The sequence below is a fragment of the Corvus cornix genome, chromosome 3, assembly GCF_000738735.6.
Source record: "Corvus cornix cornix isolate S_Up_H32 chromosome 3, ASM73873v5, whole genome shotgun sequence".
NCBI classification, from domain to species: domain Eukaryota; kingdom Metazoa; phylum Chordata; class Aves; order Passeriformes; family Corvidae; genus Corvus; species Corvus cornix.
Genome location: NC_047056.1, coordinates 60,223,470 through 60,250,693, shown reverse-complemented (window position 1 = coordinate 60,250,693; position 27,224 = coordinate 60,223,470). Strand labels below are relative to the sequence as shown.

The 27,224-nt window shown below is 38.9% G+C and overlaps 1 protein-coding gene across 3 annotated transcripts in view; it reads right to left on the bottom strand.

The window, feature by feature from the left end:
* The window catches only part of ARHGAP18 (Rho GTPase activating protein 18), a 95,257-nt gene that overhangs the window by 12,336 nt on the left and 55,697 nt on the right, over positions 1 to 27,224 (bottom strand). For 2 of the 3 annotated variants that reach the window (XM_039569526.1, XM_039569525.1), the window contains exons 2-11: positions 26,919 to 27,118; positions 24,413 to 24,648; positions 21,186 to 21,258; positions 15,134 to 15,303; positions 12,772 to 12,937; positions 9,983 to 10,074; positions 7,604 to 7,681; positions 4,691 to 4,850; positions 1,958 to 2,040; positions 486 to 692 (exon numbers count right to left, since the gene is read on the bottom strand). In XM_039569526.1, coding sequence (XP_039425460.1) covers positions 486 to 692; positions 1,958 to 2,040; positions 4,691 to 4,850; positions 7,604 to 7,681; positions 9,983 to 10,074; positions 12,772 to 12,937; positions 15,134 to 15,303; positions 21,186 to 21,258; positions 24,413 to 24,648; positions 26,919 to 27,118 — 1,465 coding nt within the window. Of the gene's footprint in view, positions 1 to 485; positions 693 to 1,957; positions 2,041 to 4,690; positions 4,851 to 7,603; positions 7,682 to 9,982; positions 10,075 to 12,771; positions 12,938 to 15,133; positions 15,304 to 21,185; positions 21,259 to 24,412; positions 24,649 to 26,505; positions 26,568 to 26,918; positions 27,119 to 27,224 lie in introns of those variants that run through there. The other variant, XM_010401874.4, reaches the window with a different exon arrangement.

Below are 27,224 nucleotides of genomic sequence, written 5' to 3'. Positions count from 1 at the left end.
AGCAAAGGTCAAAATTGTTTCAAGCTGCTGATGGACAACAAACCTCCAACTTGTCCAGTTTGTCTAAGCTAGAGCTTTGCTTAAGACCATGACACAATTTCATGTTTTATCAAAACATGTTTAATATACTACTAAGTTTGGCCCAAAAGCGCAGTGAGTTCAAACACTGTGTTTCCTCCTAATATCTCTAAGCCAAAAAGAATTGCCCATAGCAATGTATACTGATAGACCAAACACAAATAACCCCAAGGACTTATTTTTGAGTTCACGTGTAGTACATACAATATTAAAACTCTGACCACCACAGCTTAACATCAGACGCAATATTTTTGTTTTTCTCCCGTAAGAGTTACCTATGAGCAAGAACCCAGCTGGATTGGTCTGATCCTTCTCTAAATCATGAATGTGGCTTCACATGACTTCTCTATTCCGACACCTTGTTGTGAAATTTTTCATCCTCTCCCCCCCTTTAAAAACACACTTACTGTCCAGAGAAGTTTTTGGTACTGAATCATAAAGCGCATGACATTTGCTGTCCCAGCTGCCATAACAAACTCGCTTTGTTCAATAGTCTTTGAGCCAAACCCATGAAACGTGAAAAGGTTTGGGGCCATCACCATCGCAACATTCTTTAACGTCATCTTATTTTTGTCTCGGTGATCAATTACCCTTTGGAGGAATTCAAGCAGTACCTGAAATAAGAGCAGAACGTACAGCTCAACTCTGCATGTGAAAAGTGAAGCATGTGCAGAGTTGAAAATGATCATATGAGTGAAACATGATGTTGTATATTTTTTGGAAAACGCTCTTAATTCCTAATAAAACCACATAAAAAGCAATCAATAATAGAAGTGTGAATACATCTATTCACAGAATAGTAATGCAAGTTTTTTTTCCTTCAAGTAATGAAGTAAAACAATCTTGTTGGGTTTTTGGTTATATTTTCAAAAGCATTCACGTGACTTTGAGGCCCTGCACAGAAAGATTTTTTTCAAAACCTTTGTTATGCAGGTGTATAAGTAGCATCCCACAGATGCTTGTGAGGACATTACTGTTGGCATTTGTTAAATTGAAAGAGAACACAATAGTGCCAGCTGTCATGGTTATGGGAACATGGAGTGGCTAATTCTGTAAGGTAAGCACTTCACAAGTAAAACACTGCATTGCGAATGACAGGTAGCCAGTTAGAAACCGGCAATTTTCAATTAATTCAGTTCCAGGTATTTGCAGCTCAACTAAGGAGCCTTCTTGACTGCCTCCACACAATAAACGAACTCAAAAACAAAGTCTTGTTTGAACAATAAGACCTAGTAGGATTTTTGGCCTGTAATAGATGATGTTCTGCATCCTACACAAATCCTGCATTCATTCTTGATTGTAACAGTTTTAACAGTAAGCATATTCTGAAAAAAACATTAATAGCTTTGCTACAAGAGGACAAGCACAAATTGGAAGGATCCATGTAACACGTTACAAATAGCAACAGGAAGTATAAATTTCTAGTTTATTGGGAGTAGAAACAAACAGCACAGAGAAAAGTGAGGAATAAAAATGAAGAGCTAAACCCACTTCATAAAAGGAAACTCATATCCATTGTATTCTAACACTATTTACTTTTTGCACTGGAAATAATGGCTGCTGCTGCAAAAAAAGGGAGCAAAACTTCTAAGATAAAAGGTTTCTCACTGGGAGATTACTATTGCAATCTCCTGGAAAAATTTCAAGTCACATTCTTAAAAGTAATTTGGGAGGAATTAGAGCCCTAAGTTTCTTTTTTTTCTCTTCCAAAGTTATGTGAAATATGGGGGGAAAAAAAAGAATCACTAGTTTCAGCATTAACTTTGAACTGAAAAAAAAAAGAAAGTTAAGAAAACAACAGCATTCATTACAGTGGATTCACAGAAACAGAAAATCACAGAAAATCCTTATTCAGGAAAATAGTATTAACAATTCTAACCTTCAGGGTGTCTCTGTTTGCTTCAGGTAGAAGGATAACCAAAAGATTCAAAGCTTGCAGTTGCTGTTTCCTTGTTGGGAGATCTGCCAGTAAAGCACAGGGACCTCAGTATTTTGAAATTGTTATTTGTACTCTTCAAAAAGCATGATTTCTAAGTTGAAACCTCTTGCAAAACACTGAATGCATACACATGGCTAATTATCATAGTATGACAAAGGACTGGCAGATCCTGGTTTTCTGATACTCATTTCCAAATGTTCTTTTAGGATTCAGTTGGTGTGTGACTCAGCAGTCTCCTGGCAATGTCTGCTAGATGCCTTGTGATTTCTTCTTTATTTTGCAATGCTACAAGAAGGAATAGCTAACGGTTCCCTTCCTGAGCCTGTGCCCCAACATAAGAAAGGGTATATTCAACACTACTTTCACAGTTTCTCTGGTTGCCTTCACAGTTGCACGATCTCCCAAGTCACCCACACAGAATGAATACCACATGTCACTGAGTAAGGCAGGTCTCCAGCGACATAACCAACAGCAGCTGCAACGGCAAGCCAACAGGGATAAAACCAGGAGCAGAGAAGCTTAACAGGCATCTACAGCAGAGAGTGCTGTACCAAACGAGGCAAGCTATAATTAAAGTAACGTTGGTTCTGCCTTTTACCAATTGCTCAGAGGTGCATCATTCATCCAAGCCGCACCATGAGCGCATCCCTACACTCCTTCACGTCCTAGAAGAGCTCCTACATTCTGGGAGTGCAGAAAGCCCCAACTCTCTCACATTTGTCACTTCTGATAAACTTCCTCCTGGCATGCTTTAGAGGACATGCTCTGGCAAGTCTTCTCAGAAGGTTCCTAATGAAACAGGCCATACATAAAACAAGCAAGGAAGGAGGTACCTGCACAACATAGTTTTATCACACTATTTCAGAATTCAATAGGGCTGTTCTCATGCTGGGAATCCTGCTGAGATTCCAACTGAATTGCTATTTCAAATACATTTCATCCAAATCAACTCAGGAGACATCACCAAATAAAAATAAAACTTAACTGATGAAATAAAAAAAAAACCACCTTGATGACTACTTTCTACCATACTAAAAATTAAAAGATGTGAACAAATGTGTGGCAAATTGCATAGCCATTTAAAACATCAAGTAGTGAGAGCAGTGTATCTACCTGCTTTAGAAAGACAGACATTAAAAGTAAGCCTTAAATTCAAAACACCGTATGTCACAACGTTCAAAAAGCTATGAGAATCAATCTTTTCCTAGGAAAGTAAGCAAAACTACAATTTCAAAACAATTAAAATCATTACTTAAATCAGGAGTTTCTGTCTGTTCACCTAAGTAACAACTGAATTTTAGTTGCTTACATTACTTAAATTAACAAATTAAATTGTTCAAATTATGTTGTTTAAATATTTAATTCTAACCCCACTACTTAGTCACAGTATAATAAAAAACATTGATTACTGTCACAGAGATGGTCCTTTTTCTCTACCACCTAATCTTACTACACGCAACCAACAAAACAGATAATTAAACAATGGGAGGCTATGAAGTGCTATGTCTGTTTGGAAGCAAATCCATTGGTTCAATATAGAAAGTGGTTTTGATCCTGCCACCTGAGTATTCCTGGGTCAGTAAAACCACGTAAGCCTTCAGACAGCTCAGGAGCACAAGCAGAAACCCTCCTGGCTCCGATCACTATCCAGTAAATGGAACAACCCTGTGGAGCTGTTTGCTGCCAGCACCATCTGAAAGTGTTCTGGCCAGTTTTAACTTGACACTCAGTATTGCAAAATCAACAACACTGTGCAGCAGGCCAAAGCACCAGCCCCCTACTCCAGCCAACCAGCCAACCTAATGGCATTGAAAGGCAGCTCACAGCTGGGAGACTTGACATAGCCTGCCCTTTTAAAGAATATTTGTCAGTCTGCCTGTCCATGGGAACTCTCTGATCCCGAGTTTAGCTCCGTTGGTTGGAGCATGGTGCTAACAACGCCAAGGTTGGTGGTTTGATCCCCATATGGACCATTCAAAAAGTTGACTTGATGATCCTTGCGGGTTCCTTCCAAACCAGAATATTCTGAGATTCTGAGAAAGCCCCTCTTAGAAAGGAGCCATTGCTCTGCCTGCAGACAAGGGGAATAGAACTTGCAGTCCTGTGTTGACTGGGGAGTTAAGGTATGTGGGATCTCACTCCAGATTAATTACCACGAAGCTCTTCCAATTACAGCTGGTAAGTTTGCTGTCTTGGTGACCAGTTGGCAAGGAGGACATTTTCACAAGAACTTGCTGATCTCAAGGGACCACGGATGATCAGCAGTTCTGACTATTCTGCTCTAACTTCTCTTATAAACACATAGAAGACCCTAAACAGTATAAATTGTCATTTGTTGTATTTCCTGAAGAACTGCTTATCTTTGTTGTGGTTTTCTTTTGAAGCAAACACTATTTATAAACTGAATACTGTCATATATATTTTCCATATAACCCTTGTATACCTCCTAACTACTATCAGAAACATTAGGAAGTGAAAATGTATAGTGAATAGTATGTGTAAGCTATTAAAATAGTTGTTACATGAAAGATGCTATTTGTACATTAGCAAAATTACGCCCATCTCTTCTCAGAAGAACTCATACTGTTGTTACTCAATTTGTTTCTCAGCTAAGAGGCACTTCTCTGCACAGGTATCAATTCTTTCAGCAGAGACAGAAAGGACACTACTCACTCTGCACATCTTGGAAAGCTTTGAGATATTCTACAGTGAGGAGTGGCTGAGGCAGTTCGCGGATGAAGAGTTTTAAAAGACTTGCTGCATCATGTTGCTTTACATTTTCCCAGTTGAAAGTCCCTTCATAAAATTTTGCTTCCAGTTCTTGGCAAAGGCCCTGAAAGGCAATGGATACAGAGAGCACCGGTAATACTTGGCTGCTGGAAGTCACACATTATACACACAGCAATACTTTCCACACTTTGAAAGGGGGGGAAGGATATCTGAAATATCACTTAACTCCAGCTGCTGCTCATCTTTTGCTACAAAAAAGATAAATTTAGGATCACAAGTACTTCAAGCAAGCATACAATAATAGGCAGCAGTCAAACCATATGGGAAGAAATCCCATAGGCCTGAGTCAGGGCCATATGGAATATACAATAAGAAACAGATATCATACTCAAGCACATAAGGGTCACGACTTTCCCTTTGCTCAAATATTAAGACTTGCCTGATATACAGAGCAATTCTGAAACTGTCACCCAAGGGTGTTGCTGTAATGCATACATGGCCATTTTCATAAACAAATAAGGCAATTATGTGTGTTGACACACAGCTTCTTATCAAAATATACACTAAGGTGAGGCTGGTTCTCTTTTTAAAACACAGGGAATGATTTGTGTAACTGAATAGCTGAATGTCTTGCCATCTACAGGGAATTCCATGTTGCTGGGCACATGCAGCTTTGCCTAGCATTGGGTGTCAAACATGCCCTGTGTGGAAGTGGACTGTCCAGCAAATCATGAGGTTATGCAGCAGAGTAAAGAGCTCTGAAAGTCTCAGTGGAAGGTCATAACTCTGGGGTTGGGAAAGGGCAGGATGCTGTTGGCAGCAGACATTACCATATCCCTGCCCTGCTCCCATGGCAGTGCTACTACTGAGCTTTCACAGATGCACAAATGAGAATGCACTGCAAAGACCAAATCCTTCTTAGTCTACTGCTAAGCATCAGTCCTGATCTCACACCCACTTCATTTATTTCCTAGTCTGGCAGAGTGAGAAGAAACCTCAGTATAGGGCCAGGGGCCCTGAGGCACCTCTCACAGGTCCCTCCCTTCTTCTAGCTCAGTTATTCTGGACAGAAAAGGAGGACAGAGACACTGGCTTGTTTTGTAAAGTATGTGCTGTGGAAAAACATGGCTGTAATTATTTATCTGGACAAGAAGGGCACATTAAAGAGAGGATATTAGATACATTTGTAAGTTACCCTTCTCATTAAATTTAACTTTGTCTAAATGGAAAATGGATCTATTTCCAAAGAAAATGCAGACACTTAGTTTGATATAAAAGTTGGGTGTTCACAACTGTGCTCCAGAGAGATATTCTGTCTCCACTGACTGTACTGGAGGTTCAAAGGTGCAATGGTCATAACTCAGATGTCTAAAGTCAAGTGGGTATGATTTCCTGATCATCAAAAATAGCAAGCTTTAGAAACAAAGATGAAAATTCTCCCTCTGAGGCTCATCAGCTTCTCCATCCACATTCAGACCAAATCACTGCAGCAAATGCAGTATTAAACATATAGATACAATTTTTTTATATGAGAGGCAAAGGCAGAAATTTCAACTATGTGTCCTACTGCTCCAATGCTTACATTTTAAAGTAAATGTATGTGACTACGGGGTATATCCAATGCACTTTTAATAATAACTCTAAAATCAATAGAATATGATAGCAAAGTATTTTTCTGTGTCTTTCTATAAAACTGTATAATGAGGAAAATACTGGTTTTTCCCTGTTTAAGAAAATTAAGCAAAAACTCCAGTCATTTAGTATGATAAATTTCTTGCTTCTTAAAATTTTTTCTATTTAAATAAGTAAAAGGACATATTTGCAAACAAAACTGTTGCTTAATTTAAAGAAGTAGTTCCTGCAAATAGACAGGTTAAAAATAAATGAAAGCCGAATAGTGAATGATCCACTGCCTGGGAAATCTTATTAAGCTAATAAAATCAAAGAACAAACAAATAAACAAAATCACTAAGAAATCACTCCAGTTTGCAAAGTGCGAAGTGGAAATTAAAGAACGGAGGAAAACTGAAAAAAAAATTAGTATCTTAGTTACTGGTAAATAAACAAACCCAATTTCCATAATACTCCCTTCTTTAGTTGTTTCTAATGAACCAGCAGCTGGACCAAGTTCTACACAACAGAGGCTGGCAGACGTCTTTGGACAGCTGAATCCACTTAAATGGTCCTTTCTGTTTAGAATTTAAAGCCAGTTCAGACCGTCTTTTTAACACATTGAGTCTTGGCATGAATCATACTGTGCATTTAGCTCCCTGCATTAAGGCAAATACTGGGGAAGAGTCTGCATGTAATTGGCACTCACCCTGCGAAGTGTTGGTGTGCACAGACGTGCCTAACAAGATTGAGCTCAGTGAGCCGAGCAGTTATATTGCTGTTCATAAAAATAAATGTGAGAGGTTCTTCAGAGCATGCTGCCTGCCTTGCCCTGTAACACAGGTTAAGTCTAGCTATTAAAAAAGGCTCACAACGCCAAGAGAAATGCTTCCTCCTGGGGTGGAAAGACTGTGTATGAACTGTTCAGATGATTAAGCTGGTTCAGGGAAAAAGCAAAAGGCTGGAAAGCTCATGCCAAGAATTAATGAGATTTTGGCACAACTGAATTTGAAATGTAGATTTGACTCTCCTTCAAACTTGAACTCCAGTCTTCCCCCCAAAACTACACTGGGTGAAACCATCATTTCTCTGGCTAATACAATTCAGTTTTCTTTGTAAAGAGATTTTGCTTTCTGTTTTTGAAGATTTGCATAATAACAGGATGCTAAAATATATTTGTATGACAAAATAAAATCAGCAACCACAGATATTTTGGGCATGTTAATAACCTGTGCAATGTTTTACCTTTACTCTTGTCGCAACTCCTGGTATTCTAAGAAGTCCTTCTGTTTCCAGAGTTGTCTCTTCTATCTGGGCAATCAGCTGTCAAACACAAACAAAATTGGCACGAACAAAGATTCCAATTAAAAATTACTGGCAGACAGTTCTGATATATTGGAGCCTTTATGCTTGTATCTCTCTCTGTGCATATGCATCTGTGCACACAGATATTTAACAAGCAGAGGCTCAAACACAGTTTGCAAATGGATTACAGTTGTTGTAGAAGAAAGCTTTAATGTGGTTCTTACCCTTTTTTATGAATACTATTAAAGGAGAGTTTGTCTAGTTTATTAAAAAAGAAAACTGTATGCTTTTTACCTCCTTCGAGCCTCTTCTGAAGACCGAAGAATTCTTTTCAAAAATTACTGTGGCTTCAAAATTATATCCCAATTACTACCCTTGTTAAAATTTCCAAATCAAAATAATTAAGGTAACATTCTCATAAATATCTAGGACTTTACTAGAGGAGAACTAAGAACTTCCAGGCTTTAAAGAAGTTCCTGATTTGCAAATTCTCACATTCTCCTAACAAACTCAAAAGTTTGCAACCCTTCACATGGATAAATTTGCAGAAATTCCATAAAAATACTTAAAACCCATATAATAATTTTTTTTCTCTAAACAATATGCCTAGAAGTATTCACTGAAGGATGGATTTAAGAGTATTCAAAAGAGATCTGTAAACGTCAAAAGCTGATGACATAATTTTAGCACAAATGGTTCCCACAATGTTTAACTAGGGCAGTGCCTTTGTTACATGCCTTCCTGCACCAGCTCTTGATTAAGAAAAATTATGCAACACAGTTGTGTTTTTTCCAGTTACAGAAATTAATGGGAGTTTACCTACCACTGTATTTATGTAACAGATAAATGCCATAAAAAAGATTGGACAGAAAACCCCACAAAGTCAGAAAACAGCACCTGAAGTGTCACCGTAGTGCATTTTCCATGGTTAAAAAAGAAAAAAAAAAGTGTTAACTGGCTCCATCCAGTCACCCTGTACCTGGCTTACACCAGATCAGTGGCTGCCACTCACATCTGCTGGGCACAAAGATGCTGTGGGCAGTGTGTGACCTGCCATCAGCACCACTTCTGGGGAAGGCAAGGTCCGGTGGCATGACTGGCAGCCACAACTCCTTCACAAACGCTCACTCACAAGTGACCGCTTGGCACACAGCAAGAGGTGGCCACCAGCCACCACCAACCTTCTGCTGTGGGAAATCCCCTCTTCATCTCTATCAGGGCTGCTCTGCATGGCCTTCTTTGCAGGCCAGAGACCGGAATTACTGCCAGCAGAAACTTCTGATGAAGATACATGAATTGGTATTACCATCAGATTTTCTAGTTGGAAAAGCCCTGACTAAATTATGCCACTATTTTTAATTTAAATTCCGTAATGGAATAAAAACTAGGTGTATTTTTATTTAATTAAGCAGCCTTCCTGTTAACTTGCTTTTGTTTCGTTTCAGTGATAAAAAAGGTACATTTAAAAAAGCAGAATGAACAAAATTGCTCTCTTGCACTTTATATAAATCCCCTATTCCTGTGAAGCACACACTGCAGAGAACAGGCAGAAGAAATGGGAAACTTTTTATTTTCATATTCTCATTTGAAGTAAAACTGTATTCCAAATGATGCCTGCACCTTGCAAAACAAATCACATCTATAAGCTATTAATGTTTATGTAGAACTTTCGATGTTGCTAGGATAGCAGAGTGATCAATCACTGTTTGCAATTTGATTTCTCAGTTTATAGATAGCATCTTTTCCAGGAATGTGTTTTTATGATTCTGAGGAAGTAATTTCTGGCATGAATGACACAGAAGTAGTTTTCAGACCATGATGCAAAACTACTTTGAGATTTCTGTTTCTCAAAAAATAACAAGCACATTCACAAATAGACTGAAATGATGATGACAGAGCACTGAGTTTCTGTCAGTTTTAGGACAGGTCCATATACAGTAGTTTATTTTCTTCTCAAGAAATGAGACATACTATGCGTTGGCAGTAAATCCAGGGTCTCCATCATCTTTCCAATTATCTCCCCCATTACCATGACATGATATGGGCCAAAGCATACCCCTGTGTGCTAAAGCAACAAGTCTTCTGGAAAACCACCTGACTAGTGAGTTTATTTCTTTAATTCAAAATATGTCTGATAGGATGCAAAGTATCACATTTACTGAATTAGCAAGTAAAGTTGCAAGTAAAAGTTACAATAACTTGGGTGGATTAGTGTACTATACTGAAAACTGCAACAGGAAGCAAATAAATCCAGGACAAAATGTTATGTACTTGTCATTTGCACATATGTAAAAACTTGACTTCTTCATGCCTATGTACCTTTTGAAAAATCAGTGGGATCTTGGTTCCTGGGACCTTCTTCTGATCCTGTTCCAGTAGAAGTGACAATGGGACACCAAACAAGCCAGAGTCTGAAGAATAAAGCAAAAGAAACTGAGATCCACATCTTTTCCAGTACATGTGATACTGGAATAAACCCACATTTCTAAAGCAGTAAGTCTATTTGATGCGTTCAGAGCTATTGACCTTTTGTTTAAAGTGTTTTAATGTCTTTGTCAATCAAGCTGTTACACAAAACACTCTGGCTAAAAGGATTTATCATCTCTTTCTCAGGAGTCTTCTGTTTTGACTTCAAATTGCCATCCACATATTCTGCAGCACAGTAAAACAAACTGCATAAATGTACCATCTGTGTAGTTCTGGTTTGCAGAATGGGTGTAATGATGACCCTGCTATGCAGATCTTCATCACTCAATGCAAGTTATTATAGTGAAGATGGAAATGGTATGGGTAAAATATGCAGAATTTGGTCACTAAAATGAGACAAATACAATTATCACCCAGAGTTACTCTGAACAGTGCTCTCTTTGAAGGTTTGGAAAAACAGCTTTTAAATGCCTGTGCTGTTGAATTATGTAACAATGGCAGAATACAAGATAACCAACTCAAACCAAAAGGTTCATTTTTAAAAAAAGCAAAAGTACAGTTAATTCTTGGTTAGAAAATAACTTTTACAATAGGGCTAAGGCAATTAATTTTTTTTTAAAGGAATTCTGTTGCAGTTAATTTAGCCCTAATGAAAAACCAACCTTAGTCTTCTTGTAAATGGGACTTTCATGTGTTATGGCCCAGCTGAATAGAAGTGAATGGCCATTTAAAGAAAGCTATGCTAGTGATGACTAACCCAAAGTTTGCTGACACAGAACTTCTCTGTCAGGAGTACTGATAATTGCTGTATGTGCAATTTTTCTGGAACAGCATATAACAATACATGTAGTTAAAAACTGCTGCTTGGTATGATGCCATGCCAATACTGAACACAGAACAGATGAAATTACTAAAAAAACAACTGTCAGCCCTTGAGGAAATATTATATACATCAAAGAAAGATCAATTTCAGTACCAAACCAGAAGCTCTTGTATCTCTGTCAGCATAAAAAGTCTACCTATAAAATACAAGGGACTCATACATACAGGCAATATCCATACCCCATAGCTTTATTACCTTGAAGTTCTTGTCAATAATAAAAGTTTCCATCGAAATGTAGTTGGAAAAAAACAAACTCCAGGAGGTCAATAAAAAGGCAGGGCTGGGCACAGCACAGCATTCTCCAGAAGAATGATGTTTTCATCATCTTCACATACTCAAGCACAAAGGGCAAAGTGAATAGACCCACCACTGTATGAATCAATTGGCCAAACAACACTTCAGAGGTGAAGAGGTAAAGGTCAGACAGAGCAACAAGGCACCGAAGGCAGTACATTGCGAAAGCAGATTAGCTTGGCAGAAAAGGTGATGTCATTGTCCATTTCCTACACATTGCCATGAGTCTAGACTATCTTTTTTACCTTTTAAAAAAGTTTTTAATCAATTCACGTTTTATGAATGACTGCTATTCAGATAATAATGCTGAGAGTGCAAGTCAATTAACAATTAATTTTGTAAGAAGAAGCAGTTAAAACTAAGACCCAAAATACAAGAGAAGAAAATGCTTTGTCTCTGTTTATTAGTGACAGCACAAATACTTCTGCAAGAAGAAAATGCATTCAAGCAATCAAGGTCTTGTTGATGTTTTTGTGTATGCCTTTTGCATTAAAAAAACTGTTCACTCTTACTGTAAAGTGAAGAGCATATTTTGAAGAATCTAATGTACCTTGCTGTGTATCTCTCTATGCCCTCTGTTGCTTTCAATTATTTAAAGTGAGCTACTGCACTGTCACATTCACTGAACCTTGACAACAGAGTTTGGCCAAAGCGGGCTTGTGATTAACTGGTAACACATTTCAAGCTCTTGTAAAGCATTTAGCAGAAGCCAAAAATACAAAAACCAAACAAAGCACTGAAAACCTCCAGCATCATGAAATTGGTTTCCATGTTTTCTATGCTCCCAAGAAAAGCACTGTGATTACACATATGCACCAATGGCTTGCAGAGGAAAGTGACGTGTTGCAGCTGCCTCTGCCTCCTCTGCAACAGCTTACATCTTCTACTTTATATGATGCCATTCAGCATAACAACTGCATTATAGCCTAAGTAAATACTGGATGGGCAAGGCCTATATGACACAGGAAAGTTTGTGCCAGACAGAATAGAAAACAGGTGACAAAGGCTCCCAGCATCTCCCACCTACAGCAACAAAAGCACAAAAGTCAGGTAGACTCACCTGAATGACATAATTATTTCGGCTGAAAGAGACCTTTGAGATCATCAAGTCCAATTGTGAAAGTAGACCACACCTACCTTCAGGAATACCCACAAAGAGCACATGCACATGCTCTTTGGGAATAAATCAGCACAGACAAACTTCTGTGGAGCAATTCTTGCTGCACAGCATGCTACTAAGATAGTTACCCTCCACTCTTTAGTTTATCTGCTCAGTGACTGTCTTGAGTTTTAACTACAGAAAAAGAGCTGGAGACATAACGTCACTGAACTTGTTTAAAGCATGCCTTGAGTAAGATGTAAAAATTAAATGTTGCTCAGGGCCTATGTTACTGTTTATATATTAAATATAAATTTTCTGCTGAAAAATCATAAAGAACCGGCTACATTTGTTTTGTTGGATTAAACAGATGCAATTGGTTCAGAATACAAAACACCAACTTACCTTTGGTTTTGATTTTTACAGCTTTCTGCTGCTTGAATTCTGTCCCGAGTATGTCATAGAGAGCAGTTAATTCAATCAGTGCTAAAGAATAGACTTTCTTCATGTCCTGAGGGGCTAGGTCACCAATCTTTGTGGTACCTGTTTTGTCCTTCGGCAGTCTGAAATTCTAAAAGCAGAGATTTGCAGCAGGGTGAATAATCCAAGTCATGACAAATTACTTATCTCAAAGGCTAGGCTTCCTTCAGGGTACAACCTTTCAACATGAAGCCTGCTGTTACTGACTAAATCATGGGAGAATCCCCCAAACAGGTTAAAAAGCAGATGATCTTAAAATGACAGCAAGATTTAGGTTCTCAGTGACTTCTGGAGGTCATCTAATTCAATTGCTGCTCAAAGCAAGGCTAAATTCAAAGTTTGATTGGGTTGTTTGTTGTTGCTGTTCAAATGAATTTTGAAAATTCCCAATAACCCCTGTGGGAACCTGCTTCAGTGTGGAATGTTCTCATGGAGACTTTCTTTACTTTGCAGAACAAAATTTCCCCATTAGTCACTTGTGTCCATTAACTCTTGTCCTTTTACTTGGCATCTCCAAGAAGAGTCTGGATTTGTCCTGCTTGCAATCATCTACTCGTCCTTCCACCTTCTGCATCCTTTTCCAGTTTACAGTGGTGGAAATGGCTATCCAAGAACAATCCTAAGCATGTACAATTGGGACAGAAATCCCTTTGTACTTGTGCACACAAAATAAAATATTTGGCTGCCATATAAATAATAATAAAGGGGTTCTCTTCTTAGGGAAGGGGGATACTTAATCATGGCTCCTTTCTACTGCACTAGATACTCAGAGGCTGCAGAGATCAATATAAGGAATTTAGTTGAAAGGGTGAGGGAGAGGGACTTCCCAACTCATTGAGCTTTCTAACTCCATCTCTCACCAGCAGGCTTTTAAGCATGCATGACTCAAAGCAGGAAGGTTGACAAGACTTTCTTCCACTTGGAAAGACATATTATACTCATGAATTATTTTCTTACCCTGTACAAACCCAGCAATAGCAGAGATGAATTGCTGGTTATGGTACATGACTACAAGGGCACATACCAAAACATAAACATAATTTACAAATGGTAGATACGTAGCCAGTTCCCCACCTTGAGCTTTCATTGACTTGCACAAACATGTCTGTTTAAAAATAGCTGCTGATGATGAAGGTGCAACCAATAAATTGTAGATTTAAATAGGTAACTCCCTTCCTTTTCCTATCATTTTGCAGCTCCTTTTGTAACTGAATAAGAAACTCATAGCCATGTCTTTGAGCAATCCTTCACAAGACTAGCCAGAAGTAGAGCTAATGTATGTATTATGCATATATATATATGCATATATACAGAAGTTAGAGCATAGCTTTTATCTCCTTGTTATACGCTGCATTAGAGAAACATGACTCAAACACTTCAGAATCCATCTCTAAATATCCATTAGTGTCTGGTTTATAATGTTTAAACTAGGATACATGGGGTAATTACTGCTTGAAGAACTGCACATGTCCTTATCTAAATTAAGTGTTTGAAGAACTGGGAAACATTACTTCAGAAACTGTGTTTACTCAGACATGTTTGCATACAGTGTTAGGAAAAAAAAAAAGACAATTTTCACACCAGTCATTAGTTTACACGTAGTAGTATTTATACGTAGCTGCATGTTCATGAACTGTTAGGCAGAGAGAGATCCTCAAAGAGATTTCTGAGGATTGACATCAAAATCCCTTGGACTATTTTCTTTTGTATTTACATGGATTCATTCAGAAAGAGCCTTTTTTATTAAGTGCTGGAAAGAAAAACTGAGGTCAAATTAGTCCTTAATTTCCTGCCATTTGACTCCAGACCTCTAACTTCTACAGACAATTCTTTCTTCATTCTCATCCTTCACCTACCTGCACTGGACAGCTGCAAAAGGTTTCTACAGGCATCCACCAACCTTTTTCGTATTACAATAGAGCTTTTTATTAGAGGTAAAGCATCTCACCTCAGATAACAAAAAGGGGCTGTAAACAAATGAAGCAAGGACACAGCTTATGTACAACTACCACTAAGCCACTATTCCAGCTTAATATTGGCAGTTCATCATTGCTTACATATAGAGTGCATTTTGCCAGACAGACAAGTACATAAATAGGCATAAAAGTAGCTATTTTCATGTTATTGAGCATACTATTTCCAAAAATAGTTACCTTAAGAAGCTCTATCTCTACAAAGCTGAATTTGGCAATGTTCTTCTAACTCTAATTCACTCAGTATCTGATAAATGTCACCCAAACAGTACCTCTAGATAAAAAAAAAAGATAAATAAATAAGAAACACCTACCGGGAGAAGAGTGTCACCCCCTCCACCTCTGTACATTTTGCCTACTGAGCTGTCTTTAAGATTAGCTGCCTGTTCTGCAAATGATATCTCCAAATTGATGTCAGTGTCTGAAGGTGGCATGTCTTCAAGCAGGTTCTTCTGCTCATCTGTTCCAAGACTGAACTTCGGACCTGAAAACACCATAAAAAAAAGCTAAAAATCAACAGCAGCACAATCAAGCACCACTCAGTGCATGAGAGTAAGTTTTAAACCAAGTAGAAGTTGATTCCGTGCAAGCAATGGACTTTCTGGTTTCAAAGTCATTGTTCCTGTGTTTTTTATGTCAGTTGAAAATTCAGCTATTGGCAACAGTTCAGCTTTTGTAGGTCTTCTTCAATAATTTTGTCAAGACATGGGGTTTTCTCTCCTATTTATCTATTATGAAAAGATAGAGCAATCCACCTCAAACAAACAGCAGACTCCCAGAATCCTGCAGAGCCAAAGAGCTTTGGCATCAGAAGTTTCTTGCCATCAAACACTTTCCAGCTTCAAAGACATTTGAAGACAAAGTAACATTCTGCAAACAAATCAGCAAACTTTTCTGCTGTTAAGATTTCAAAAGCAATAGAGAATGTGTCCTCTATGAAAGAACTAACATCTGGGAATAACAGGGAGTACACATATCATATCTTTGTTCCATCATTCCTGTTCTCACCTCAGTCTGAGAAGTCTAGATTCCTCAAAACTGTTTGGGCATGTTTCCATGATACAGGGAAGGACTAAGTACACAACAATGGCCTAACTTCTCTTTCTTTGTTCCTTAAAGAAATCAAACACTAGACAAATTTAGAACACTTTTTGTTAAAGGACTAAAGAAGCAAAAAAGGGAGAAGCAGTTCTGCCTTTAGTAAGTTTCCCAGTTTCACAGTAGATCAACCACTGCTTTTAGTCTGAAGTTAAAATATATTGTGAAAGAAGCTATAGGAAAATTATATTGTAAAAAACACTACTTAATACAAAGCATCGAAGTCTAAGAAAGTTTTCAGTCTCTCCACCATCCCTCTCATAATGTGTATCCAAAAGGATACATCAAGGACTAGGTTCCTTTTAGAAGACATCACAGAATCACAGAAGGTTTTCAGGTACTGCAAAAGAGTAAAGTCACAGAACAAATTAGTTTAGAAAAGACCTTTGAGTCCAACCTATGACCAAAAACCACCATGTCAACTATACCATGGCACTAAGTGCCATGTCCAGTCTTTCCTTAAACACCTCCAGGGACTTCACAACCTCCCTGTGCAGTCCACTCCAATATCTAATCAGCCTTTCTGTGAAGAACTTCTCCTTAATGTCCAACCTAAATCTCTCCCGGTGCAGCTTGAGGCTGTGTCCCCTTGTCCTGTTGCTGGTAGCCTGGGAGAAAAGACTAACCCCCACCTGGCTACACCCTCCTTTCAGGCAGTTGTAAAGACAGATAAGATTCCTGAGCCTCCTTTTCTCCAGGCTAAACAACCCCAGCTCCCTCAGCCACTCCTCATAAGACTTACTCTGTAGACCCTTCACCAGATTTATTACCCTGCTCTGGACATGCTCCAGCCCCTCAATGTCCTTTCTGAATTGAGGGGCTCAGAACTGGACACAGAACTCGATATGTAGCCTCTCCAGTGCTGAGTACAGAAGAAGAATCACTTCCCTAAGTCCTGGAGCCATGATTCTGCCACTGGCTCCAACTCACATGAGACCGCAGCCTGTTCAAAACTAATATACCACAAGTGCAGGAAAAGTGGATGCAAATGGACATGAGTTGAGAAGGAGAAACACGAGAAGTGAATATGTTTTGGTGTAAGAATGTTGTATAATACAATAAACTAATTTTTTTACAGTGCTGTGGGAAATTTTTGTATTCCTGGAATAACTACCCTATGACAAGACAGAAAAAAGTTCCCAGAAAAGAGTTACAGGTACAGCAAAAGCTGATTCTGAAGCAGGGGAAAGCCCGCAGATAGGCTGATTAAGAGGAGGAGTCAGGGAAGTGCTGCTCTACACCAACAGTATCAGGTCTGTAAAAGAACTGAGCTGAAAGCGTGCAATCCAAACAACGTATGAAGCAAGAAGTTTAAAAAAAATTACAGCAACTCAACATTTTTTCTAAATTATATCTGTATCTTATTGAAAGACACAAAACTATTCTCTGACATTCTTTAGAGTGAGTCCTGAAAATAACCTCAGTCAGCCAGGGCCAAACTCAGGGGACTTGATAGACACGCAAATGGCTGAAGCCACCACAGCCACTTTCTGGTTAGGCACAGTGCTTTACACGGCCACTCCCACGTCAAAGTACTTACCTAAGCTGAGACACTTTCAGAGAGAGGAGGTGGATTTGAGTTAATAATTTGACTCTACTTACAACCAAGCAATGCTGTGAGAAGTAGAACAGAACATTTTCCAATTCTGCCAGTTGAGTGTGTTACTCATCCCTTGTTTTTTCCAGAGTGGCTTCTGCTTACTTTCCACAGATCCCAAAATGCCTAGGGCATATGCTAAAGATTAAGCTGATCTTGAAAGGAGAGCTGCTCCTTTTGGTAAAGAGATATCTGAGTCCTCAGTAAGCAAACATATCCAAGGTCAAATTCATCCCTGACTCTGATCCTTGGCCTCCCTGTGCATACATCCCTATATATCATGTAAACTGTTTAATGCATCCGAACTGAATGAAAACACTTTCCCGTCCCCCAAAACTTTTGTCATGCTAATGTGGCCTATACCTGACCTACATACTCCCTACCAGTCTAGGAGGGATCTGATGTTAACAAACAAAAAAGCAGTAGCTCCTATTTCAGTCCTCTGGTCATACGAAGGTGTCATGTAAAGCACATGTCTCGGTAATGCTCTGCACATTTTAAAGATCTGGAAATGCTGCCGTTGTGGGGAGTTTCTTCCTGGTTGTAAAGCCTTGCTCCCATTGTTGTACATTCCTGAACTAGGCAGCAGCTGTAAGAGGAAGTAGCCTTGGTGTTCTGCCAACCTGCCCACCACATGCAATATTTAATGAGAGAAATGTAAGTGTGATACAGAAAAATGTAAATATTGTCTATGAGGATGTGAAAACCATATTTTACATGAGTTCTGTACCCTTCCCTTAGTTCACAGAGCTATTTAAAGATTACTTAAAATGATGGGGTTTTTTCAGGAACAAAACAAGGAAACATTGCAAGTGTCAATCGTGCTATGTCCTAGCCTTGCTAGGGAATCTCGAGTATACACCAATGAAGCTAAGCTGACAGATCTTAATTTACAATTGAAAAGGTAGAATGATTTTTTCTTTGACTGACAAAGCACTTCTCAAAAATGCTAATTCATAGGTGGTTATAAATTGAAAATAAAAGCTTCATAATCATTTCACTGACACTGTTACTTTGGCTATAGGATCCTTATTTATCATGTAAAATAATAAGCAAAACCAAACTCTTTAATTAAAAACCACCAGATTTCAGTTTTTTCCCCTATCAATAAGCAAATATTACTGCTCTTTAGCCTCATATTACACATGGTACACACAATTCCTTCATCCACTCTCTAGATAGTTATGCTTTGGAGCTGTCCTTATACAGAGGTTTTATCTATTATTCTTCCCCTGTAGCTAATCCTATGTTCAGAGAAACAAATGCAGTCACAGTGAACTGAATTTTACTAGTCCCCTATTTAAGCTAGTAGGTATTTAGCCTTTCATCTTTTATTATTTCCATTTTATTTCTTGAGAGGTCTCAACCAATAAAGTTATTTACTCTTTTTCACAGGATTCCAAAGAAAATTACTTCTTTTCTTTTGTATCTATTGAACATATTGCCAGCTTTGCAGGCCTTTAGTGAGTGTCACGGATTGTTAAAACAATAATGCCTTTTGAGAGCTTAATACATGATTCTGAATTTTCTTTTTGTTTCCTGTAGACACACTCCGTACCTACATGAAACAAAGGGACTTATTATCTGTGAGTTCACATATATCATTTAGTCAAGAAACAAGGTGGAGTTCACACAGCCCAGGTGTGCTCTAAGGGCCAACCACTAACATCTTCAGCCTGGCAAAAGCACTTGGGAATGCAGCATTCAAATAGCCCATTAGGAACAGACTCATCACCTTTGGAGTATGGCCAAGAAGTTTTTTACCATAACAATTCTAAGATGTCTCAATTTAAGCTTTTTTTAATAATGTCCGAGATTATGCTCATATTTTTTCAGGTAAAACTGGGACAACTTCTGTGTCAAAGAGTGTTTCCATTTTAAAATAGTGTCCTTGGATTTGGACTTCATAAATATTTAGTACCTCTGAAATATCATGCACTGTTTACTTTTTGTCTTAAATTCATTCACTGTTTGTATGACACTAATTAGCTCATCATTCTGGAGGAAAGATCACAGCACAGCACTGAAACAGGTGCGGTGCTTTTAACACCACCAAACTTCCATGGCTTGACTGCAAATTGAACTGATTTTTCCTTCCTGCTCCAATCTTGGGAGCAGAGCCCACTGCAGCATGTTGACTGGAGCAGGAGTGTATCAGGATGTAAGCAGGCTGCATTTGCCATCCACATCACAATCTGTGCTGAGGAGAGCTAGCATATGGGATTTGCCTTTCAGAACTTCCCATTTCTGAAGGGTTCATCAAGGCCACGGGGAAAAAAAAGAACCAGATGTGATAAAAACTCTGTAATAATTGCTTGGTAATTTTCCAGCTCTGAATCCTACAGTGAAGTTTATTGACACAAGCACCAGGCATCTCTTCCTTCCCTTGTGCTGAAGCAGCAGTCTGGCAGTCCTCCCAATTTTTTTACTGTTCTTACTGGAGCGAGGTTTGCTGAGAGGGCAGGAGGGAAACACTTCTGGAAACACACAAATTTGGTGTTATTCAGGGCTGGTTTATATTCATGTCTCCCACTTCAACTGCCATGCACACTCCGTATCGTCCACTGCTGTTTTCCAAGTCTAATTCTAAAGTAACGATTTTTCCAAAATGCTACTGGTCAGTACTCTAGAACTGAAGCAGAACTTTATTTGGTGGCTTAATTACAGCTAACTAACTTACAATAGGTAACTTGATCTGCCTGCTTAATGCAGGTGTAGGGTTCAATGTAACATCTATGTGCTATCCAGTCCTCCAGAAGAAGAAAAAAACCCAATATATAAACAAAGCAGAATAACAGTGCAGCATCTTAAAGCTTAAATGGTTGCCAGTAAATAACCTGATCCCTACAGGGGAGGATATGGTGGTATCACGGACAGAGCGCAACCTTTACTTTGAAGAAATCTACCACGATGCAGGACAGCCACCATTTTATTATTGGGCCTAAAGAAAAGCAGAAAGCTCTGTCAAAGTCTTTCACTGGAATTCATACGCTCAAAACAGAAACTATGGAATCAGCTAAGGACTTCCGTGATGTACTATCCTAGCAGTGAGAGGAAAGGGTCTTCCATGGGTACTGCACCTCTCTTGTGTGATCACACACCACTGAATACAACCTACTTGCACATAATGCTATTTCATTTCCATTTTCCTTGAAAAGGTAAACAACCTTTTTCTTTCATCCCTGTTTTTCTTTTAATTTGAGCTACAGATATATAGCCAGTTCTCGCTCTTTTTTTTGATGCTTACAGTCCAGCCAGTTCTTTTTTTTTCTTATAGTCCATTTGGTTTTATTCTTTTGTGTGCACTGATGAGATTGTGCATAGGCCTTCATTTCCTGTAATGTACAGCAGAGATAGACCAGAAGGGATAAATTAAGGATCAGAAATGGCCTGAGCATAAGCTACAAGAGGAGACTTCTCCCAGATAGCTTGATTATAAGATGATCCCTGATAACAAACAGGGTTTCTCAGGTGACTCAAAGGACACTACCCACAGGCACACTTAAAATTCTACACACCAACAATGCAGTCCAGAACAGGTTTCTCATTATAATTTAATTTTTTTGAGAAGTTACTTAAAATATGGACCCATGTAGTAGCTTGTGTAGTTGAACATTGACAAACCAAAAAGAAAAATAAATAAAATAAAGAAGAGAGTAATTTGGCATTACCTTTTGTTCCATCGTGTGTTTCATTTTTGTTTTCACTTGTTCTCACAGTTGAAGGTTCACTTCCTTCACAGACCTATGAAAGAAATAATAAATATGCATGGCTAAAAAAACCTAGTGCATGGTTGTAGAAAAACCTAGTGCATGGTTGTCCTTTGACTCTGTGCAGGATTAAAACACACACCTGCAATTCAGGGGTATGTAAAAGCACATCTCTGTGTTTCAGCAGAAAACCCCCTGCCAAAGTCTAAGGGGATCTGAAACCTAGGTAATTAAAAAAGAAGTAATTAAGTCAATTCCTCTTATTCCTGGAAGGCTAAGTGGGTGAAGGACTTTATTTTTCAGAGGGGCAAAGAATATGAAAATGCATTCTGACCTGAAGCTGTAGTTTGCACTGGAAAGGATAGGGAAAGGGAATCTGGAGGAGACATTTTGACTGACTCAGACCAAATTCCTTTCTCTTGAAAAAGCTGACATGGTTGCCTCCCCTAGAGAGCAATCCCATCCCTTTCACAGGGCAGCCTGACATTAATATCTGTGCTTACAGCTCAGATTTCCAACAGCAAAATCAGGATACTTTGAAGAGATGAAAAATGGGAAAGGATTTGAACCACCCTCTCCCTTCTACAATGCTGTCCTACCCAGTCTCAAGATGTGTCACATTTTGTGAACTAGATGACACCTACTATAGACAAAAATATTTCAGAACATGTAGAAAATCTATGCCCATATATATGGGTATACATAGACCCACATACATTTTTACCCACATATCATTTTTACTTTTTGGCAACTTAAACTAACAATGAATGTTTAGCACTCTGTATTTCTAATTGTATTTTACTCAAGCAATTTATAACTCCATTCTTAGCAAGACGACAAATACAAGTTTTAAAGATTTCTCCCATTAACACAATCTGTATATTCACTTCCTTTTTTTTTTTTTAAACAAGTATCTTGAGAGGATGAAGAAGTTGACAGGACTGCCCAGAAAATTATCTCTCTTTCACAAAGTAGCAGAAGCAGACTGGGAAGCTGTCAAGGTATCAAAAGTCGAGCTTCTCTTTGGGAATATAGCAGGAAATTTAGGAGAAAAATTAACACAATTGTTGTGTTGATGTTTTACATCAACACTATTGTTTTACCTTTCCTCCTGCTTTCCTCCAGATGAAGGGAGGTTACAGGATTTTCAGAGGCTATTATTAAACTGGAATGACTTCATACAGCTGCAGGTGGCTTGAGTCCTCTTTTGTTACATAAAAAGCTTTCTAATGATGGGCGAGTAACAAAGCACTGAGACGTTACCTAGGGAGGTAGTGGAAGGTACTTCACTGTGGATACAGAAATGCTGCTAGCAAGGATTTTCTTGCTATTTTCTAAGTCCGTGAGAGACTTTTCTCTCACACAGAAGAGGTAGCAGAGTTATGTAGGCAATGAAATACCTGCAACATTGAGAAGCCTTGTTTATACTATAGTAGAAAAATATTTGGATGTAGAAAATATTATAGTAGAAAAACAATGGGTGTTTTAGGATTTTAGCCAATCACCCCCAAGGGGTGGCTGATCCTTGTCCAATTAGACTATGAAGAAAAAAGTCTATAAAAGAGTTTGTAAAATAATTAAATAAATCAATCTTGCTGCATAATTCCTGCCTGCTGGATCTTCTCTCCTCCTCTCTACGGCTGACGGACACGGTAAAATACCCTAGTGTATTCTTTAATACTTAACTACAGGCTTTCAGTGACAGATTAGGTGAATAACCACAAGCAATGATTTCTGAAGAATTATCTTGCTTTGGAGAAAGGAATGAAGTACAAGTTTGAGGACCCATACTTGTATTACTTTATTTCTGTCAAGGAGACAAGTTTAGAAGGATTTTTTTCCCCCAATATCTCTATATTTAATAAACAGCCATTTGTTTTACACATCTTAAATGCCTACAATCATTTTCTGTTTACATGACTTCTCAGTGGTGTCTTCAACATCAAAACATGTAGTTTAAGAGAAAAAAATCTACCTAACATTGTGACGTAGGATTTTCAAAAATTCCAGTATGTAGCTTACATACCGGAACATGAATATTTCTTGTGCTTTACTGAAATAACACACTTGAAAGAGAAATTACAACACTTTAAGCTACATGGCATTTTACCTAAATTGCTCTGCTATTAGATCTTGTAATTTTTAGGTAGAGTCAATTACAAATCAGATCCCAGAGAGCTTTTATGGAGTTAATATCTCTTCTGCAACCACAGGCAAAGCAGAACAGTGAAAGGGAAGTTGTGCCCCCAGAACACACCACTTCCCCCACTACATTTAACTTCAACTGAGTTTAGAAGGATTTGCTGAAGGAGAGGAAGCGGTTGGGGGAAGGAGGAAATTAAATCCCCCTCAAAATTCACTGTGCTTTCCACCACCACAACCACTGCACTGAATGGCAGTGTCAGCAGCAAGAATGAGGGACGGAGTTGAGGCCAGGTAAACCAGTCATGCACTTCCATCAGGTCTCATCCTTATGGCTGAAGATCTCAGTGCTCTGAGGGAGCAGACAGGACACATACCCTTCTCCATGGAAAAGGAATTCTAATCATAGTCCCATTTCCCTCCTTCCCCTTTCCTGTATATGGGAGAGGAATTCTCTTCAGTGTCCCATGATGGGAAACTGGGACCCTTTGGGGCCTTTCAGAGCAACTTCCCATACACAGTTTAATACACACATAGGCCCTGAGAATTAGTATGGGGCTTACATCCCCAGGTGATAGGCATAAAGACCTAGCCAAAACCAAGGAGGTTAGGTTGATGTTCCTTTTATTCCTATTTTTTAAAAACAAAAATCCAAACAAACAAATGCACCAGTAAGTAAGAGGTAACCACTTAAAGATAAAAGTGGGCTTTTGGGAGCTCTTTGGGTGATTGCTGTCACGAGTTTTGCATCTGTGTGAAAATTAATTCAGATTAATATGTTGACCATGGAGTGGTCCTTTTATTCATCATCTTTAAGATGAGACCAATATACATACGTTTTTATACATACTAAAAATGCTTAATGCAATGTCAAATCTGGACAAACACCATTCCTGAAAATTTTGTGAAAAATTCCCTTGGAAATCAGTGAAGTTAGACACAAATCTGAAATAACCCTTCCATGTGCCACTCTGCTCTCCCCCAATCCATACATGTCCCTCTCTTCTCTCTGCCAGAATCAAAGAAAACAACCGACAGGAACTCACTTTTCCCTTTGAGTCATTTTGTAGCCTGAAGATATCTCTGACATCAGGAATCTGGTGCTGTTTGTTTTTTTTCCTCATGGTTTGTGTGACAGTCTCTATTCGCTTTTCCACTGCAGCTTTCTGGGTTCGGGTCAGCGTGGATAAAAACACCACACTTTCCAGGGAGTCGCCAGAGCTCTCTCCAAACAGATTTGACAGACCTGCCTCCTTCAGCCATTCCTCTTCCAGTTCTCCCTCTGAGCATGTCAAAGAGAAAAAGGCACAAACATTGGCTTTCAATTACTGCCAAGCACATTGGATGTTAATGACATGATATAGTTAATATAACTCACAGAAAGGTACTAAGGGGATACACAATTAAGAATTAATTACACTGTCATGACTTGGAGAAAAGCTATTGTTTCTAAAGAGCCTCAAAAGCTTTAATATATGATATCAAAGCTTTTAAAGTAGATAATCCCATACAGATTGCTATGTGGCAATCTTTATAATTATCTATAGCACTTCCATTAAAATCATACACCATTTTATAAATGTACCTAAATAAAAATGTGTATGGGGAAGTCTGAAAGCCAGATCATTGCTGCTTCACTGATTTTTAGTTCAATACTCAATCTTTTTAGCTCTCGTACTGACATGATTCTGCCCACTTTTCTTGATACATTAATCCTAGAGCCTTTCACTAGCTCAGTTTAATGAAGGACAAACCAGCCTACATGAGTCACCTTAATACTATTTTTTCATCAGTTCTCATGACATGGTCTCCAGCCAGCTGACAGCCCACAAAACAATTTTTGCTATAGTCTTAGAGCTGATAAGGTATCCTTTATTGACAGATCACTGCATGTGAAAGAAGAGAAAGCTATTAAATATTGTCACCAATGGCAAAACTTCTGTTTCTGAAATCTGTATCTCCCTAACGATACTTTCTAAAAAACATTAAGTTCTGTCTGTTGCATTTGAGGTTGTGCTGAATGCCAACTACTCTCCCAAATGTTCGAGCAATATTTCCATTTATCAGATATCTAAAAATACTCCAAAGCTGGCATGTCAACTTCACTATTGATTGCATTTTACCACTGTGCTCAGTGCACATCCAAGTGAGCACCTTAATAGTAAAAGCATCCAGAAAACAGACACCAAAATTCAAGTATGAATTTTGCTATGGCTGTGCAGCCAAATCCTGAGCCTCTGACGAGACTCTCGGGTTATGTTATCAGGACTGGAAAGAGGGGCTACACCCATTCTCCAGGGCAGCTGTGAGCAAGGTATATCTCCTCTCTCCCCTGCCTTGCCCTTGCCTGGCTGAGTTTCAGGCCAGCGCCCACCCAGGCAGGCCCAGCAGCCAGACGCAGCATCCCACACTCTCAGGAGTACTCATGCCCAAGAGAGGTGCTACACATTAGACAAGGTGAAGAGCACAACATTTGCTCAAGCTGATAACTCAACTGTGCTGACTCACTCAGCTTCCCACCAGCCAGCTGCAGTAATCAGGAGGAAGAAGACTATGTATAAATCTAATGGAAATGGTGGGGCTGGGGATGCAGAGCCTCAATGCACATCCACATCAGTGAGCTGCAGTAAGAGAAGAGGTTCTGCACTGCAGAACGATGGGCTCTGCTGCTCTGGAGGAAGCCCCATGTCTCCGTCAGAAAGCCCCATAGCTCCCTGGTCACAAGGATTGGGAACCTTGCTGCTTTCTCCAGGGGCCACGTTGCTATGCTCTTCGGAGCAGTGACTTTTCAAAGTGCTTAGGGAGGCAGAAGTGCAAATCCCTTTGAAAGCTCATGGAGCACATTCTTCTCACTTATGTGGAGGCCATACCAAAATGCCAAATTCACATTTTAATTTACTGAGACTGTGGGTCTCTTGTAAGAATGGGGGAGACGCAGACACTGCATTGTTAAAAATAATTTTTGAGAGAAAACTGGAATTAAGGACATTTCTCCTGTTTTTATCTAACCCAAAAAAAAAAAAAATTGCCTGACCTCTAAGTCCATGCCCCAAGGAGTGGCCCATAATTTATGCTTCTGAGAAACAAAAATAGAACAACTGAACAATCACAATAGTTACAAGTGTAGAAAGTTACTCACTAAACTTAAACCGGTTAATCATTGGCTTGTCTTCTAAAGCGTGAAGTTTCTATCCACAATAGCTACAATAACGAACAACATACACAAAGAGCGAAAGGGTAAGTTAGTTCAACAGCAAACTGCAAATAAAGCTTCAATTGTTGTGATTTGCAAGTACAGGCACCTTTCTGATATTCTGCAAACACCATTCAAAGGAAAACCAGCCTTTTACTTGTCTCTGATAAAACTCTCTTTCAGGGGACTGCCTGTTTCTGGGGATATGCATCAGAGGCAACAGAATTTTCAAAGCAGATGTTCAGGAGTGACCTCCTTTTTTGATCTGTGTTAGGTGGGTGCCATTTCTTGAAATAAGACTTGAAGAAAAATCCCTAAATCAGCAAACTGATGAACATTGACAGAACGGATTTCATTACCATCTGGCTCTTTCACTACAAGTGCTACTCGTTCCTCGTGATTATTTCCTCTGGTTTCATGGATGTTTTCAAGTTCTTTCCAGTAGTCATCCATAGACAGTTCATCCAAGGAGTCCTGGGATCCTGAGCGGTCAAATGATGCTCCATCGGGGATCTTCTTGGAATGGTCATGGTTCATTGTATACTGTCCAGTGCGACGGCTATAAGCATAAATCAAAATGAAATTCTTGGTTAACATCCTAAGATACAGGATGTATTAATACATGTGAAGGCAGCATGAATTGTGTCAAAGTATCAAAGCAAACC